General features: G+C 38.5%; 3 protein-coding genes across 3 annotated transcripts; all 3 read right to left on the bottom strand.

Annotated features, from left to right (window-relative positions):
• Nucleotide 1: 1 nt before the first annotated feature.
• On the bottom strand, nt 2-4,235 carry LOC138588419 (tetraspanin-3). The gene is made up of 7 exons (XM_069658542.1): nt 4,078-4,235; nt 3,062-3,253; nt 2,813-2,887; nt 2,438-2,539; nt 2,140-2,292; nt 1,888-1,971; nt 2-1,124 (listed from the first exon to the last, which is right to left on the bottom strand). Exons 1-7 carry the CDS (start codon nt 4,138-4,140, stop codon nt 1,032-1,034), a joined length of 762 nt encoding a protein of 253 aa, XP_069514643.1. The 5' UTR covers nt 4,141-4,235; the 3' UTR covers nt 2-1,031.
• Nucleotides 4,236-8,524: 4,289 nt separating this feature from the next.
• nmbb (neuromedin Bb) lies at nt 8,525-9,511 on the bottom strand. The gene is made up of 3 exons (XM_069664087.1): nt 9,338-9,511; nt 8,914-9,098; nt 8,525-8,822 (listed from the first exon to the last, which is right to left on the bottom strand). Exons 1-3 carry the CDS (start codon nt 9,501-9,503, stop codon nt 8,769-8,771), a joined length of 405 nt encoding a protein of 134 aa, XP_069520188.1. The 5' UTR covers nt 9,504-9,511; the 3' UTR covers nt 8,525-8,768.
• A 1,638-nt stretch (nt 9,512-11,149) lies between these two features.
• sec11a (SEC11 homolog A, signal peptidase complex subunit) lies at nt 11,150-15,829 on the bottom strand. Its single transcript, XM_069657559.1, has 6 exons — nt 15,670-15,829; nt 15,076-15,185; nt 13,251-13,400; nt 12,892-13,011; nt 11,691-11,748; nt 11,150-11,591 (listed from the first exon to the last, which is right to left on the bottom strand). Exons 1-6 carry the CDS (start codon nt 15,718-15,720, stop codon nt 11,541-11,543), a joined length of 540 nt encoding a protein of 179 aa, XP_069513660.1. The 5' UTR covers nt 15,721-15,829; the 3' UTR covers nt 11,150-11,540.
• Nucleotides 15,830-18,949: the final 3,120 nt, after the last annotated feature.

The raw sequence follows: 18,949 nt of genomic DNA, 5'->3' as shown, positions 1-18,949 counted from the left end.
CTTGAAATGTATGAGTTTATTTGTCTTCTGCCTGTTCCCGAGTCTATACACAATTCTGTTTTCTGTGGCACTAGCTAAATATCTAGGGGTCAACTTAACAGCTCAAAAAGGAAAACAATGCACAACTTCACAAAAATGTATAAAACAATGGATCGTGATTCTTAAGAGCAGGTTTGTAACTAAACATGAGGAATTCTGACTGCAACTGCGTCTACACACACACAGGTCTTCATGTAACACTGATGATACTCCTACTAATAACAATGGAGACTATAAGGTTCATTCACGATTTGTACATTGGCAATGTCTCACTATTGAAGCCTGTTTCAGAGAACATACACATTAAAACAGAATGTACATTATTCACAGCCTGAATGTTTGTGACAATGAAGAAGTCTTTCTGCCAGACATGGCTTTGAGACCAAACGCAGAGCTGCTCATCAAACAAACATCTGAAATAAAAACACTGACTCTCTTCAGTCTGCGGCGAAAGGTTCCTCCATTTTCACAAAGTCGGATCACACTGGGTTCTTAGGAAGAGTGTAAATGTTCTTTATAGGGTTGATTTTCCATCTAAGCAACCATGAAATATCTCCAGAGCTCCAGCCGCAGTGCAAACTAGCACACAAGGAAATACATTCCATACAAAAATCCCAACCGTGATTTCACACATACGCTGCCAATAACTTCTCCTCGCAGGGGAGGAGCCAGAATTTATGAAGCAACAATTTATAGAAAAAAAATCTGCATGAACATCAATAGTGTAAATTAGCCATATACAACTTTGGCTTGTGTAAATACTCGATTATTTGTAAGAAAAAGAACATTAAAGTAACAGTAACTCACAAAGCATGTCATAAATAAATGTTTCCCTTTTAAGCCCCACCCACCCAAACCATGTCATCAGTGTTCGCTACTTTATCGTGAATTGTGCAAGGTGTGCTTGAGCTTATATAACTACAGCTGAAATCTACTGTGGACATGTCCGGTGACGCTCCTTTTGGATGTTTTTGAGTGCTCCGTTGCGTCTTTCATGCATAGCTGTTGGTTGTGACCAGCAGCTCGTACGCTGGGTCGTGACTCCTCCTGCACAGCACCACGCAGGCACAGAGCATCCCCAGCATCTGCAGGCACACAAGGGATGAGAGAAGAGCTGTCATTAGTAAGAAAAGAAAAACCTATGATCAGCACATTTATCACCAAGTATCCTGATCTTCTTTTTGCAACTAAGCTACTATAAGTAATCACAATGGACGAAGAGATGCATCATCTTTTCAAACATACAGGATGCACGGCTGTTATAACTGTTTAAGTGGAATATTAAGTGAAAGGCCATTTGGTCTTTGTCACTGCTTTGGAAGAAGGGGCTGCGCAGACAGCAGTGTCTGTTGAGCTTAGTAAGGATCTTACAGTACAGATCGTTAACTAAACTAGGTCAGAGCTGTTGTCAGCTACGTTTTTGCTGACAGAAATGACTTTAATTAGGGTCCAAATAAACATGACTTGATTTAAACATAAACACATAAAAAGAAGTCTTGTTTTTTGCAGCTTTTTGGGGGAATGAATTAACCTCAATATTAACGATTTATAAAGATTTCTTAGATTTGGGATCACTGTCATCTTTTTCAACGGATCTGAACGCGTCCTCAATCCATCCTGGGAGAGTTCACACCTGTAGTTAAGGCTGACCACATGTTGATACCAGGTCTGAACTGGGGCTTTATTTTAATGTTGACCTTTGTATTCACATCCAAACAATTAGCTTAGATATTATTTCTAAAGAAATATTAGTTTAAAATCTGTCTGATCGCTCCTGTTGTTACATCCATTTTCCATGTTCCCTAATGACACAGTCATTTACCAGGTGACTCTCCTTGTCCTACTTACCTGTATGGATGCAAAAGTCAGCGCAGCCCATATGACATACATCATGATCTCCTTTAACTTCTTCACAACAAGAGCTTCACAACCCTGAAGCAGAAAAATGAAAGAAAATAATTAGAAACATTTCATATTGTCAGAAAAACCTTTTTTCATTTTATGTCTGTTTGTGCCAAGGGGGAAAAAATAATCAATAACTTAAATGTTGTTGTGTGGTTTTAGCTATCATTCCCCTTCACTTGAGCATTGTGTTTGTACCTCTTGGTAGAGATCTGCTGGTCGGGTGAGAGTGCCGGTACAGTTACTGATGGTTGGCTGACAGCAGCTGACCGGGACGCTGTTGTTCTTGGATTCTTTAAACCAGCGCGTGTTCCTCCAGTCGGAGTAGTTGTGAATGCCGCAGCAGTGGAGCTGGGAGAAGAATAGAGAGGAAAGGTGAGGGAAAGGCTTCAGAGTCTGGAGTTTAAAATCAATAAAACAAACAAAAAATTCTGTTCACATTTGAATTTCAGATGACCAAAGTAAAATGTTTGACACAACAGGCAGCTCCTCTCACCTGCCTCTGCACATAGTCGATAGCGCGGCTGGGAGCATCAGTGTTGGTTCCATTGTATTCGTTATAAACCTTTTGGATGGAATGATTCACCTCATCTTCAACCTGAAAAAAACACACAGAAGCTGTTACGATCAGCTGCACAACAGTGTTCAAGAAAATATTATGTTTTGCTACAATGCCAGCTCTATGTGCTATCAACTGTATCTATCCTCTCTTCAGCCAGGAAGACATTTAAAAAGAACGTACACAAAATATAACACATTTTATATTTGCAAAATAGATAAAGGAATGATTAGGTTATTTCAATCTAGGAATGAAAAGCTAAAACTTTGACTCTACAAAGAAACTCATGTAGTTCAGTGAGACAGTGTTTACCTTTGCCCTGTACGTGTAGCCGAGCACCACCACCACACACTCTGTTACAAACACCAGCAGGAGAATGGCGGCAAACTGAAAAGACAACAAAGACACATTGTTCAGCAGCTCATCGGTAAGCTGAGTTGCAGTTACATGATACATTTTTATTTATGTTTTGTGTTTTCTTTAATAGTAATGCTGCATGTATGTTCATCCTCTGCATCCACTTGAGTTGAAGTGTGCATGTCAAAGTTGTGGATAACTCACAGTTGCCAGCCCACAGGAGCTTTCACGTATTGTTGCGCAGCAGCCAATCAAGCCGATGACGAAGAGAAGAGTCCCGACAGCTATGATTATGATGGCAGGAATCAAAGTGTACACGTCTTCAAAGAAGTGGTCGTAGTCGTCATATGTGATGAACACATAGGCTCCAATGTAGCATAAAATCCCAGCTGCGGCCTGCAGACAGAAACAGAGAAACAGGTCATCCATCAGAGTATATTTATATTCTATGTTTATCAGTTTGGTCTCATATGATATTTATATTCAAATGACAAACTATTGTCCTTTTTTTTTGTAATTTTCTTTGCATGTCTTTAATTATAATGCACAACAGTACAGGTATTCAGATTGGTGTAAAAATGTTTGTTAAATGTTCTTCCAAATTGTTCTTTTACTTTCACATTTATAACACTTAACAACCTGCTTATGCCAGTAAGGCAACTTTGAATTTGGGGGAGACGAACCATGTACTATAAAACATCAATGAAGCTACAACTATGAATAGCACACAGACGCATCAGATAATATAGGCTGGTGCAATGTAAACCCCGGGCCATGTTATCTTTACGTCCTGGAAAAAGATTAAAAGCTCTGTTGATCCTTTCCTTTTTTCAGTATATCTGTATCTTAATCCAGCTCTGCTAGTCTCTTTATTTCACGACACAATGTAGCACAGATAGCACTGCAGGATACCTCAGGAGCAGCTAACAGTAACCAGGCAGATGCTGCATAACGTCATAGCCACAACTTGTGGGCGGCAGCAGATACCGACACACTGCAGCGAGCAACCGTAACATAATTGTATCTAATTCGAACTTCACAATCTATTCAGAAGTAACAATATGTCCGTGAATGTCTCTGTGCCTCAAACAACATCTCTCCTCCCGCCGACCCGCAGACTGCAGCGCATCTCTGGCGCAGTTTGCTAGCTTGCTAATGCTCTCCATCTCCTGGCCTCTCTGGGATGCTGCACATTGTTCAAACATCCATCGTTTTCTTACCCAAAATATGAGATTGAGAAAAACCAAGACGGTTTTGGATGACGTAATTCCACACTGCCCCATGGTTTTGTGATCTCTAAAATTATAAGTGTAACTATTAAAAAAATATATAGATGCACCTGCACCTTTGCTGTTATAATAATAAAATGGCTTCGGTGTGGTCCTGCCCCACAGTGCAGATTCTGATGGACTCGACCAATGAAATAGCGGCTAACAAAAGAGAAAAAGTCACGTGCTCCGATGACATCACCAGTCAAAACAAAACAGCCAGATGGAGGACATTAACATTGAACCCTGCATCGACGTAACATACATTCATTGCGTGTTATATTACTTTCTAACTGTGCACACAAGTGAAATAATACAATACAATTCAATATGACGCCTAAAGATGTTTAACTTTACTTGTGCACAATAGATGATGCCGACGGAGTGAATTTTAAATCAATTCCTGGGTTGTATTGTGTCAGAAACAATGACCATATGTGATGTAACTGAATGGATTGTTTAAATGTTTTATCGTTATTCTTCAGATATTCTTTACTTACTATTCTTATAACTCCTTCTTTGAGCACATAGTGTAAGCATAGTAAAGGCAGCGCCAGCCCTGGGTTGTGCTCATGTGCAGTGCGGGTTTTTGTGCCAGAGGGTGGCAGTGTAGCATTGCTAGATTAACACTGGCATGTTATGTGTCATGGGACGACGCAAGAAAACACACCAACCTAATATTAATCCCTATTCTGCCCACATTAATATTTCAGATGCTCAGTCTCAGGCCTGATATAAATAATAAACACACTGCCCCCTCATCTACACATGTGATATTACTTCCTTAACTTAAACCAGGGCAGGATTGATTTCTTAATTGAAAATGTGTATCTCTGGGGGGCTCAGTTATTAATGGCTTGGACTGGTGCCCCACAGCTTTGTTTTTATTGAGTTAAAGCTTGATACATTTGTCTCTGTCAGCTTTTGGTGTTCAGAGTGAGCAAGAGTGACGACTTACAAATTCAAGTAGAAGCTGAGGCTACAACTGTTGGCACAAACATACATCCACGGTGTGAATTATGCATCAAGGTAACCTGTTGGCAATAAATTGAGTCATTATTGAAACAGAACAATATAAAACAAGCAAACAAGCAGATAAGCAGGGTGACAAGGACAGGAAACCAAAAGCAAAACTCATTACTTTCCTCTGAACGTGTCAGTGAATGTGTTAAAATTATTTCAATTCCATTCAAAATCCCAGATTTTTGCAGCACACACAATGAAATGTGATGACTGTTTTGTCCGTGTTGTAGTGTGTTACCTTGGTTAGAGTACGGCTTCTTACAGAAAAAAGGAGCTTGGTTGAGTCTGCAGATGCTGCTCTCCCTTTACATGTGTGATGGTAACACAAAATCTGTTTTCATCCAAGTGAGCTTAAATTTCCAGTTCAGTGTGGTGACAAAAATGCTTAATTATCATAAATCACTCCTGTAGAAAGGCAATTTGAGTTGCCCAGACAGAGAATCACTAAGTGTGAACAGACAGATGTCCTACTGTTGGTTGAAATTAAAATGCCCTTACATGACATGTGATGAAACCCATTTGAAACCAAAGCTAATTAGTGAAACAGTCAGAGAAACACCATCATGGAAACAATTGACCAACTCTAAGTCATGCTGTTTGTTTTGTTTAAAGTAAATTTGTCACACAGCTGCAGTTTAATGTAATCTGTCATGATTTAGATGACATTGCAGCCTTTTAGAAATGCCGGATGATCAATATTTGTCTCTCTGATATGACAAAATTAAAATAGCATCATTAAAAGTCATTTAACCTATTCAAAACGGTGAAATCTACACGCTGTATTAGGCCTGTGGTAGCTGCTGTATTCTCCATATTAGCAGCATATTGTGACTGGTACCCATGAATATTATTGGGCCTAGTGTTTTATGGTGATATATGTGGTATATATACAATCATTATGTTTCAAAATGATTGGAGTTCTTTAATGTCAAGTTTTCATTTTAAACCACATGTGTGTTTAATTAGATTTATTTTTAGTCCAGTCACAGTGCAGAGTTTTAGTCTTCTAACTTCTAGCCATCAGACTGTGAAGTTGTTTGATACAAGCCCATGTACAGTCAATATAGAAAATATTAGGGGCATCTTTCAAATCTTCATATTTAACATTTGTACCATCTCCACCACAAATAATATATGATTAGTCTTTATCTGCCTTACCTGAGCTTAACTGGTCACCTCCTTTCTAACTGGTGGAGATGCATTTGCTGAGAATCGAATGACTTTTGCCTCGATTTATTCAAACCCCCCAAAAAATTGTTTGAAATAAATATTCAAATCTTCCTATTCAATCAAATCTGTGCAGGAGAAACATTTCCTCTCCCAGACTTTAAATCTGAAATTCTTCCTATTTGGCAAACTCTCCTGTGAACTCAGAGACACGGATCTGTTGATTTGTGTAGGCTGACAGAGAAGGATTAGAATAAAGAGCGTATAAAGGAAGGAAGCATTTATATATGCAAAGATTCAAAGTAAACAGAGAGCAATGAGATGCTTGAATCTCTTATTTCCCCGAGGAGCGAGAACGTCATGTGGGATCCGTGCCCTCTCTAATTGTGTGGAGACTTCACCTTCCTGTACTGTTAACACTGCAACATGTTTGGATCTGCAATCTGAATTCATGAGAGGATAGCCACTCATACACACACACAGACACACACAAATGAATACATATAGTACTGTACTGTGCAAATGATTAACAAGTGCTTGACATTTGAAAACGATTAACAAAAGACAGTGTTTGTGAAGATGAAATTTCCTCAACATTGAAGAACATGAATCCCTCATGACACATCTTGTGTATTTGTACCAGAAAAAAAGCTTTATGTCTGACTCATATTTTATAGCAATGTTCTGGACCCACGGACATACTTTACTTTAAATCCTCTGAAGAATATGTTTTTAAGTTAGTTACTCTGTCCTCACAAAAGTTTTGAATGCAAGTGTGAATGCTTTTCTTTTCTAAGACTTAGAATTACTGTAACCTATTCAGGGGCTTTCTAGTCAAATTGTACCCTATTTTCAAGCCTGCTAACCTACTTGTGCACAATTGTTCCGCACCTGGAAGTTTGAGGATCCAAAGGTTGTTTGGACAAATAATGACAGCTTAATGTGTGTATTTATGGAGAATAAGAAGAAATATTTCTTGTCATCCGCTGACCCAGAATTTCTTTTTTTTTCATGTTGTATTAAAACTCTGAGAAAGACCTTATTAGACTTATAAGCTTTCAGTTTAGATACACCTAATGCAGTCTAATATAACTGTATGAAGGTGGGTGTAATAACCCATACAAGGGAAGAAAAATAATTTAATATAATCCAAACCAAACACAAAAGTGATCCATAAGTGAAAGCTGAAAACAGTCCAAATATTAGTTCTTATCATTATTATTTTATTATTGTCAATATTTTTTGCATTTTTTGTCTTCTCACTTGTTTACCCTTGTCCTTAACTTTGAGCTGTTGCTTAACAATTGACAGCCTCCAATATGGCCACAAAGTTGCATTAACATCCAGCTACAACACTTTGAACACACCCTGAACATTATAACCTTGTAAATGAAGGATTACCTGCAGGATTGTTGTATTAGCCTGATTTAGCTTCAGCTAAGTGAATCTAATAAACTGGCAAATGTTCTGTATTCTTTTTACCTAAGTCACTTATTGGTCTGAAATCGTAGAGTCAACCAGGTGTACACGGCTCTCATGTATCTCGTCTGAAACTTGACATTGACGTTCATCACCAGACAAGGCATTGTGGGAGGGATGTTGAAATAGCCCGCCCGCTACCTTCAATGGATCAGCCCCAGGCAAAGAAGCTGCATGGGCCATATCTCACTCGGCCACTATTGATCGAGAGAGCGGATCATCGCTTTATGCAAAGGACAGGAAAAGTACAAAAGATGATATCGATTCCATGTCGAAGTATTCAGCCAAACAGAACATGTGATTTATATAAGCTGCCTACATCTGTTTTTATATAAGTGTTATTTGGCAAAGGGAAAACAGTATTACTCACTCTGAACAATCACTTTGTATTGTTGGGCCTATAAATACAGGTTGTGAAGGTCACATTGGACATGCCAGACCTCTGTGGAGAAAATCAAAAGGGGGCTCTCTAAATATCAAAATTTACATAGTGTAAAGCTGAGAGCAACATACAGCTGTAAGAGCAGAAACCCACTTATGATCTTTTTGAGGGCACAGAATAAGTCTCTTTTCTCACTGACGTGGCGTCTCTGGCTGTTTTAATGAAGTATTTTCTGTATCACGATTTCAGAAGCAAAAGTATTCTCTTGGGCAAGATTTCTGTAAATAAAAAACGTGATCTATCAGTAAGCTGTGTCATCATTTATTTGGCAGAGTCAGAGCAGTGCAAATAAATATGTTATTTAATATAAATAACTTTAAACAACAAGACAATGGCAAATATCATCATCAAACCTATGTGCCTACGTGTATTGCAGATAGCACATGAGCTGTAGGCTAAGTATGACAGTTACAGTTGATTACAATCATGATAGGCAGGAGACTGTACTCTGTGTCTAATATATTTATTTTCACCCAGGAGGCCAGCTGACCTCGGATCTGTGTTCATGCGTGCCAGACTTCCGTCCACTGCGTCACTTTCTGCTTTGGATGTAGCTTTCTAAAATCTTCATCAACAAATCCGTCTCCTGAAACAGACCCCAAAACAACACATTTAATCACACAATCATTCTTTAAGACAAATGAGAGGTAAAAAAAATCGACCGTAATAGAGCTCACCTGATTTTTTGAGCGGCTGTCTTGTGTGTCCACCTGCGCTCGCAGAGCCTCCCGCAGGAACTCCTGGAAAAGCTCCCCGATCGCGCCCTGCTCCTCAGGCAGGGTGACCAGCGCATCAACGCCCTGTCCCTCCGCTGAGGGCAGAAGGGGGGCATCCATCACGCTCTTCTTGCCCATGAAATGTCCTGCAAAACCAAAGAAAACGCTCGTAAAACGAGAGAGACCTAGAGGAGAGGAAAAACCTCTGGTGAACAAGAGAAAATCAGTTTCGTTAAAGGACAAATATGAGATAAATGGAATAAAAAGAAATTAATTTAAAGAGGAAACCATAAGAAATAAATGCATTGCTCCACTCAGGGCAAACATACGTATAGTAGTGTTCAGATACAGATGCACGGATGATGGATAAGAGGATGATTCTTACCTGTAGCCCAAAGGTTTCCTCTTGGATTCACTTTAATTTTGGCAACTTTATTCCTGAGCTCAGTCAGGTCGAAGCTGACTGCGGCGGTGAAAGTCACGAAAGAGAAGAAAAGAAGAGACGTGAAGAAGCCACACTGGCAGACATTATTCAATGTGAACCCTCTCATCTCAGCGCGTAGTGGCGAGCTGTCCTCCAGAGCGCAAGTGTCCAAGTGTCTCCTGTTGGTCGTGGACTGCTCAGACGCACCCTGCTTTTATAGGCGCCCCTCAGCGGGGTGGGCTCACTTTATGTTGCGTGGATTTTTTTTTTTATTCAGCCAGCTGCGTAAATCGAAATGCACCTTGTTGACTCACTGTCAAGGTTTCATTGGACCGCGCCTGTAGCTGTGCGTCTTTTACGCACCATACAAATGAGCTTTACCTCAGGTCACATGCGAATGTTGGCTGAAAAAAAAAAGTCTTCTTAGGCATCCAACTAAACGAGCAGATATTTGTCTGACAGTAAATTAGTGCACAGATTTGTTATCAACTTCTGAAGGCTGAATTACATAGAATTACTGAACAGAACTTTTGGGGATGTGTGCGGGATGGAGGCACGCGGCACAAACAGATGTCTGTTTTTTTTATGAGAAGTCCCTAGAATACATTCATCATCATGATTCAAATTAAATCCAGAACACATTTTATGCAAAAACATACAATTAATTAAAGAATGAACTGGCAAACACTGAATCATTTGTATAGATAAAGTGCACTGTCAGTGTTAATTATGTGGCCAGATCCACCAAATAGCAGAGGTGATTAATAATGCTTCCTTAGAGCATCACATATAGTAATTTCCTACCCAGGTCCCCCTCCCGCTCGCAGGGTCCGGCATGGCCCCCTTTACAATGAGCCACATGACATTTGGCCAGTTGCAGCATGCTGCTGTGATCACCATCAGTCCTCCGAGGACAGGAGGACCTGCTGGTTCTCTCTGCTAATTTAGAGCTGATAAGACAGAGCGCCTCTTTGTCACTTCAGGGTGCTAAAGTTGCAAGTTTGGTGGAAGAGCTGCAGCTTGTGTCTTGCTCTTTGCATAACCTTTGGCATTCACACACACACACACGGGTTTTCAGACTGAATGTCAGTCTCATTAGAGGACTGTCTGACCATCACAGCATCACTCAGGCTACGTTCACAGATTAGATGAACTGAGACATTGTTTTAAGCATCACTGCACTTCCCTTTACATTTCAGGCATAAAACAATTTATTCATATATCAAGGGCCACAAATAATTATCTAATGCAAATGTTATTACTCGCGTGCATTTTTCAATAGGAACACATTTCGGATCAGTGTTAAGGAGACCAATCTAACCCACAAGGTCAATCTCTTTGAGGTCTAATGAAAAGGCAGCCAAATACATTCAATTTAGTCCAAATCGAGGTTCAAGAGCCCCAATACATTTTCAAGTGGATCCACATTGAGACTACATGTTGATCCATGTTTCTGTGTGATTACATTTCAGTGTTGGATAGCCTCTGCTGAATTCACCTTGAATGCAAGGACACTTCCCTGTGCGCCCTGCCGGTGTCCTTTAGAAGAAATCTCTCTCCTTCACACCATCTAATTTATATGAAAACGTGCGAGCAGCACAGAGGGCGTTCCCTGTTTGATAGAATATTTAGAATTTTACACTTTCTCTATAAAATAAGACATTGCTCTGGAGAACAGAAACAATGCTTTGAATGTTAAATTGATGTAGGTTTCTGTTTAACAGCACTGAATTTATCCTCTGCATTGGCCATTAGAAAAGAAATGAAACAGAGTTAAAGAATCCATAGTGGATGGTAACCAGATTTCATATTTAATATCATTCATATTCAGTTGTCATAAAATACTTCACATATCTTTTCCAAAGACAACGGTTCAACAGAAAAGAAACAAGACTTAATTTATTGAATGAATGCCGTTTCACATTCTGAGGACAAATAAAGATCAATTGAAACTAACTCGAGCCTTGATCCCTCACAAAAATAGTTTTAAAGCTTGGATTTTTCAAATGTAAACACCCTATCCACATTTCTACAAAATGTTCAAACAAATGGTACAAAAAAGCCAGTCGGGTTTGACAACGTCTAACTTAATTCTGTTTTGAAAGGCATGACTGAGGTTTCCTGGACGTAGTTTATCCTTCTTGAGGCCTGAAGTCTGGGTTCCTCACTCCCGATGGACCAACACAAAGAGACCCAGCATGAAGAGCACAGCATACTGCAGAAGGAAAACACCACAGATTGAACAGATTAGGCCGTCATGCTTAACATCTTCAAAATGAAAGAAAATCTGGAGCAACCCAGAACAACAACTTACTTTGAACTTGGGGTAATCATTCATGAGAATTGTGACGATTCCAATGTACGGCACAAACCTGGAGACAATACAAACTTACTTGCTTACAATCATGAAACATCACTGATGTATAAAGTACATACCAGTTTATAGATGATAACACATCCTATAATGCATAAAACATGTACAACTTAAGTAACTAAATGCAAAATGTTCATGACTTTTCTGCTAGCATTAGAATGAAATCAGACATTACAGTGAGCAGACATTAATGAGATCATGAGAAACCCCTGAGAGTTTAAAACGTATCAAAATAACAGCTTAAATTCAGACAGAACAGGGAGTTACTTAATTTAACTGTGCAGCCAGTAAAACTGTTTAAATACAGTGTTAGCGGTCAGCTACGGCAGCACACACCTAATTGTAAGCTGACAAAAACCCACAATAATTTTAGCTTATATGTAGCAAGGTTTAGCTTGAAAAACTTGAAAACGGTTTGCAGACTCCACCATCAGGGCAAGTGTAGTTACACTTACACTGTTACACTTTCAGCTATAGTATAGCTCTAGTGACAGACTTAGTCACTACTGAAAAAAATTAATGTTTAAAAGAGAGTAAATTTCCACCGGAAAAAAAAGGTTTGCATGTAAAATGTTACCCATCTGCAGAGGAGGCCATTATTCTCTGCAGGAAGCTATAATTTGTCTAGTTTTGGCATAATTTTGCACAATGCAGAGCATGTTGTAAGGTAGAATGTGTGACTCAGTCCCAGAGTCGTGCTGTTTTTAAACACACTCCCTCTCATTCATCTTTAAACCAATGAAAAAGTTGAACACAGCAAGGCCAACTTTCTTTCATATGAATGACAAGGATAATAAAACCATAATCCCAAAACCTTTAGAGTAGTAAAATGTGAAGTAGCAGTTTGAGAATATGACCTTGTCAATTTGTATCTGACCAAATACAAGCAGGGCTATCATACCGGTCAGATTATCAGATTCAATCAGATTATAGGTGGCAGGCTACTGTTATTGCCTCAACCCTGCAGAAGCCACCAAATACTTTTATTTTGCCAATAAGAATATAGAGTTTAATACTTCTTCTCTGCAAGACTGAACAACCTTTAATTAGCTGACACATGCAGCCTCCACTACAGAGCACAATAGGTGAAGCTAACAGTCCAATCACATTAAGCTATCTTTCAGAGAGACGCTGTACTTACCCCCTGGCTCGTCCCACCACATCCTTTTTCTCCAGCCAGTGTTGGCCCTGCTTGTACAGTCCTCTGTCATCCACTGCATTGTTGTCTCCTTTGGTCAAGAACTTAATGTCTCCATTATCCCTGTGGACAAAATATCAGCATAATTTTAGAGTCCTTCTTTCAATACATTTATGTCTGGATGAGGATACATGATACTGTGATATATCAAAGAGGTCTCTCTGAGCATTTTCAGACAGCTTTTCAACACAGATCAACACAATTATTGGCATTCTTGGGTTTGATACACAGGCATGGGACTTAGTGATATGAAAGTACAACTTATTCAATGACAGCAACATTAATAACGTTTATATTCATACTTTTCATGGATCTTTAGTACTCTGTGTACTATGGGGATCTCTCTGCCTTCTATCCTGAAGACAACGATCTCTCCGACTCTGATGGGATCCTCTACCCGATTGGTCAGAAACAGCAGGTCTCCTCTGTGGAACGCTGGCTCCATACTCCCACTGAAAGAATGAATAGATGTACGTGATTACATTTAGTATGAAACATTTAGATTTTTGAAGTAGAAAATGTCTGCCCTAAAAACATCAACCTCTGTTTAACTGTTATTATCCATATAGTGGCTTTAAAATGTATTTTAACAGGCTAAAAGCTACTAGTAATGTTTGCAAAGTTACAAAGAGTCACTGACAAAGACTGTCAACACGTCTGCTTATCATTACAACACTTGGATAAGAGCAAAAACACCGACTACATCAGGAAATCCAAGGACATCGTAGTGCTCGCTTAACTTAAAGCTAAATTTGACATTTTTGAACTCATGAAACATTTAATTGTAAGAAAGACTTCATGGACAGATTGTCTGGCAGAATAAACATGTATAACACAGAGTTAAAAGCCCTGACATCATTTAAACAACATCTTTTTCATCATACTAATAATCAACAGGTCAACAGTTGATCAACAGTTTGTTTGTCATTTTTACTGTTTACATTAGACTACTTTAGAATAGCAACAGGCATGCATGAGATGACTAATTATAACATAGCTTAACAAAAAGTTAATTATGTACACCAACATTGTACTGTACAATAATCCTATTGCATACGTATATTTATCTATTGCATACAAAGACAGGTGTGCCTGTAGCATAATGCCGGTAAAAAGGTGCTGAGAACATGACTTCTGTTCTGTTCTTGGTAAAATGATCACAAGTGAAACTAAAATGCACGACTAATGCTCAACACAATGGATTTTCAAACAAAACAATTTCAGTAGATGAGGATGATATGGTTACAGAGTGAAACTGCTACTTAAACCAAAAGACTGAAGATACGGAGACAAAATAAAAAATGAGCAAAGCCATGAGACTGAGTGACAGAGCCACCCTAATTAATATGTGTTGTGGTACATTGTTGTTTTTCACACCTGTGCCCTTAACCTCGTATGCATACCATGCCATACACACTGGGGCTGAACAATTTTGAAAACAAATCTAATTGCGATTATTTTGACTTATATTGCAATTTTGATATGATTTGCGATATTAAATCAAATGATAATTTTTCTCATTTTCCTTTAAAAACATGTTACAATGATTATGGTGTGTTTCATGCAGGGATCATGTTGCTTTGATACCCAGAAACATTCACATTAATTTGTCTACATACAATGATTTCACCAAAAACTTAACTAATATTATAAAATAAATAATTCCCAGCAAAACCTACTATATTACACTCACACTAAATATGAAGTGTATTTTATGTTTCACCAGAGCTGCCTCAATTTTGCATTGCATTGCATTGTGGGAAAATTATACCATACGTGTCCAGTGTTTGCAAGGAAATAGAAAGGATTTCATGTATAATTGGTTAATATAATACTCTCATTCTGTTTAATAATACTGAATAGCATGTTAGTACTGAATATCGGAAACAGCATTCATTACTACCAATAACTGCCTGATAGGAAATGTGAACCCCTGAAAATCCATTAACTGCTCAGGTCAATACCTTCAGCGGATATCCTATTAAATATTACCCAGATTATGTCATGAACCCAGACACAACAGCTTTTGGTTTTCCATCCTAACTCAAGGGGCAAATATCCACAGGTTGTGTTTAACCAGAATAAAAAAATCAAGACTCTAAATCCGGACACATGGATCTAACTTACCTGAGGACAACAACAATTGGACTCTCACTGCCAGTGACAACCATCAGTCCTTTCCAGATCATCAGCGCAGAGGAAACAATCATACCAAAGTTCAGCACCTGGTAATAGAGCTGCAAACAAAACAGGAACAATAAAATAACATTTTTTTAACAACCTATCAAAACACAAGAGTGACTAGGTAACTATTAAAGAGAGCTATGGACAAAGGTTAGCGGTGAAATCTTGGATCTTCCATCATATTATTAAAATAACATTAAATTAACTCCTTATTAATTGGTAGAAACTCGGTGTTAGATTGGACTTTAGCTTCAGTTTCATAACAACAGTTTGGTAAATGAAATAGCTAGCTACACTGAAGTCAGGATATTTGCTTAAACATGGTTTCTATATGCCTTTAATGCCTTGTTTTAAGATGTGACTGTTAGAAAGGTACATGTGCATAAAATGGTCCACGTTCTATGTTGCTAAAAACAGTGACAGACAGCTTGCAACGTTGAAAAGCGGTCAGCGGCTAGTTCACGTTAGCTCTGTGGTGTCTGTACCATACAAAGAAGCTGTCGTTACATCAGAGTAAACTCGTGTTCTGGTACTTACCTGCCGCTTATTCATGCGACGAACATCGTCGAGAAAGTCTAAAGATAACATTTTTGCAAATACTACTGGGTATAAAAAGCACCAGAATCACATCAAAACGTTTAAAGTAACGAGCATATGGATGCACGGTCGAGCGGTGAAACTTGCATCCAAATCTTCCGGGTGCGCTCAACCGGAAGTCCCGCCCCACGTGTCAGCGCTGTGTTGAGGTGTCAGTCCAGGATACGAGAGAGAGCAGAGGGGGTTTCCAAAACTACTAAACTGAAATGAAACGTGTTGCTGGCTGTTGTTTTGATAAACATATTTATAAGAACAGCAATTCTAAAATAAAGTAAATGTCTCGCTTTGAAAAAGACAATCCTAATACAAACAGGGTTGTTCATTGTGTTTGCAAAGATAACAATCAGTTATCACTCAATGTGCAACTATGTAAACCAAACAACCACGAATCACGACATTAAACATTAGACAATCATTCTGAATAAATCAAAAGATGACAGATCAGCGGCTGCCTTTAGCTCTATGCTGCCCCTGCTGCAAAAAAAGAAAGAAAGAAAAAATATATATATAATAAATATAATATCTAGCCTAAATTGTAATAATGTCAATTACAAAAACGAAAAATCTTGGTTGACAAGCCTGAAGCTGTCATGCCACTTTTTATGAACTGCTATTTATTGTGGACCCTATCTTTTTTCCTGGAGGAAGTGAGTCTGACTAAGTTATCACAAAATGAGTGATCACTAACCTGAATGCCATGTTGGGTTGTTAACTCAGCCTGTGTGGATCATAAAACATATGTTTCATTTGTTTAAGCTATCATTCAGGTTTTATGTTGCCATTTATATTACGTATTATACTTAGTTGTGTTTATTATCTCATGTTTGAGTTTATTTTAATTTGACACTGTTCTGAGAAGTGTGTTTTTCCTGATTTGCCCTTTGTTGTGACCCTTTGTGCAATAGGCCAGTTTTGTTTTTTTTACACACAGAGATCAATACTGAAAGGGTCTATGTTATAGTATAGTATTTTGGAATCTAACTGTATAATAGATTTTTTCTCTAGATTTAATACAAAAAAATGTGTTTTGAAGCAATAAGTTTGTTTTTTATCTTATTTTATTTTTCTATTGACCGTTAAAGAAAAACATTATTATTGGTGTGTAACACAAGATAATTCACTAGTATAGTGCCCATGTTAAACGTTTTTTAAATTAAAGGTTTGTGTTATCAAATTAAAATACTAAAATATATTTTGAAAACGATGAACATCCAACGTTGTAACTCAACTTTTAAGTTATATGTCCATATCTGTGCAGCATACATGAATATCTCTCATGGTGTACCTGCAGCTGGCATGTTCCCACACACTGCAGTTACTCATTAATGTCCATGCAGCTCTTGAACAGTTTCGAACCTAAAATTATTCTTTGGATTGCATTTTTCCCCCCGTGTAATCCTTAGAGAGGAGTACATAACCCAACTTTACCTGTCTGAATTACTACTTCTATGTTAGCAGAATATAAGCGTAAATCAGCTTATATTCACAGTTGGTTTGAAAAAAAGGGGGGGACGTTGGGTATAAGCTAATCCTAAATCATTTTTTCCTGCAGGTACTACCAACTGTCCCCCAGTGCAATTAGTTTCTTAATTACATCCCATCAAGATAACTAAGTGTCACTATGACAACTATGATTAGACCAACGATTTAAGGTATTAAAGGTTGTCCATGCCTTTGACTAAATTTGAAGTGATACCAGGTCATAGCAGGCATTTTGTTGTAGACATTACAGACAACTCTTGACACCTACGTATAACATTTGGCTTTGATGAGACACCCATTTCGATAGCTATCACTGGATTGAATGGGCATAAAGATATAGGCTAGTAGGCTCCCACTGCACCAACTAGAAGGTTCAACAGGCCGTTGAAAACCGATACAAATACAGGATTCCAGATCCAGTCCAAGAGGGTGGAGCCAAAAGATGACAGAATATAATTGTTGTTCAGCAGCACATTGACTTATCACTTCCTTTTCCTCTGCGGTATTATACAGGGAAACTATACAGGCCTGTGCACAGCACTACATCATGTGCACACACAGCACTAAGACACCACTGATTTTATTCAGATTTAGCCTTTATGTTCCCCCATGAGAGGAAATAATGTGTGATATGCATCAGAATGCCATTATTTCATAGTCAGCAAAAGCTTGCTGTGATACGGTAGATTAACTCAGCACTGACAGTCAACTTAGCGATGGCACAGAGACCAGTGGCAGACCACGACTTTTGGTGGACTGGAGATAAAACTTTGTTCAAATGCCATCTAGTCTGTGGCATTTAGGGACGTGTGATCCTTTTCATCTAATCTGCCTAAATGGTCACAACTACCCTGGCCCGCCAATGGTAATTGAGGTCAGTCAGGCACAACAATGGGAGGTCAGAATCGGCCTTGTGAGGGAGGGTCTCAGATGCCACACTTGCCTGTTGCTGTTTTTCAATTTAATAAGATGTCTGTTCATCCTCATTGTGTGTCTGTTCATCCTCATTGTGTGTCAAATGTTTTACAAATAATGCCTGCCTGAATGTAAAGATACTATGTAATGTGATTTATCCTGGAATAACCTTGTACCACATTTAAAGACCCTGTTTCTGCTTCCAGTAGCTTCTGTTATCTGCAGAAACCATGAAAATGAAATGCAAATAAGGATTTTTGTGTGGAGCATTTTTTCACATGTTGCCAATGAGCCTGAATGTGTTTAATGTGCTAAAGACCAGAGCTCTGAATGTGCGATCCTCACATTAACTCAACATTATGTCCTGTTATAATAAATGGCAATTACTAAGGACTAAATGTACACACAGAATTTCTACAGATGGGAGCTAACTATTCTTTCATTTGCTGTGTCTTATCATGGGTATTAATGCTGAGATTACTGTGAGTTATCCGGTCCTCCTCCTGGCATTCCGTCATAGCTGCTCGGTGCCGCAGTATGAGCTGTGCCTGTGCATCTTTTTTCCGTAATTTCTGCCCTTCTCTCATCATTTTCCGGAACGCCTTGTGGGAAACTCATTCAGATTAGAGTGTCTCATTATTCATCTCTTACCAATATAATTTTTCAAATAGAAAAAGACGAGATCCTGTTACAAAGTAGATATGGCAAAGACTGAGATGATTTAAGTTAATTCACCAAAAAAATATGGATTTAAAATGTTAAGAATAATACTTGTGTTTATTATTAATACTTTTGTGTAAGATTCTTTCTGGAATAAAATAAT

Source organism: Semicossyphus pulcher, unplaced genomic scaffold (assembly GCF_022749685.1).
Source record: "Semicossyphus pulcher isolate SPU_LCO1_2020_fin unplaced genomic scaffold, fSemPul1.0.p SCAF_1, whole genome shotgun sequence".
Classification (NCBI taxonomy): domain Eukaryota; kingdom Metazoa; phylum Chordata; class Actinopteri; order Labriformes; family Labridae; genus Semicossyphus; species Semicossyphus pulcher.
This window is presented reverse-complemented; position numbering and strand designations above follow the sequence as displayed.

Bases quoted from the DNA above. Each gene is read 5' to 3' on its own strand.
- nmbb (XM_069664087.1), bottom strand. From the start codon at position 9,503: ATGAGAGGGTTCACATTGAATAATGTCTGCCAGTGTGGCTTCTTCACG. The intron at 9,099-9,337 runs GTAAGAATCATC...TTGGTTTTGCAG, and splicing joins AGGAAACCTTTGGGCTACAG to GACATTTCATGGGCAAGAAG. The intron at 8,823-8,913 runs GTGAGCTCTATT...GGTCTGTTTCAG, and splicing joins ACAGCCGCTCAAAAAATCAG to GAGACGGATTTGTTGATGAA.
- LOC138588419 (XM_069658542.1), bottom strand. From the start codon at position 4,140: ATGGGGCAGTGTGGAATTACGTCATCCAAAACCGTCTTGGTTTTTCTC. The intron at 3,254-4,077 runs GTAAGAAAACGA...TTCTGTCTGCAG, and splicing joins TTCTCAATCTCATATTTTGG to GCCGCAGCTGGGATTTTATG. The intron at 2,888-3,061 runs GTGAGTTATCCA...TTGTCTTTTCAG, and splicing joins GCTCCTGTGGGCTGGCAACT to TTTGCCGCCATTCTCCTGCT.
- sec11a (XM_069657559.1), bottom strand. From the start codon at position 15,720: ATGTTATCTTTAGACTTTCTCGACGATGTTCGTCGCATGAATAAGCGG. The intron at 15,186-15,669 runs GTAAGTACCAGA...TTTTGTTTGCAG, and splicing joins GTCGCATGAATAAGCGGCAG to CTCTATTACCAGGTGCTGAA. The intron at 13,012-13,250 runs GTATGAATATAA...TTTTGTCCACAG, and splicing joins GTACTAAAGATCCATGAAAA to GGATAATGGAGACATTAAGT.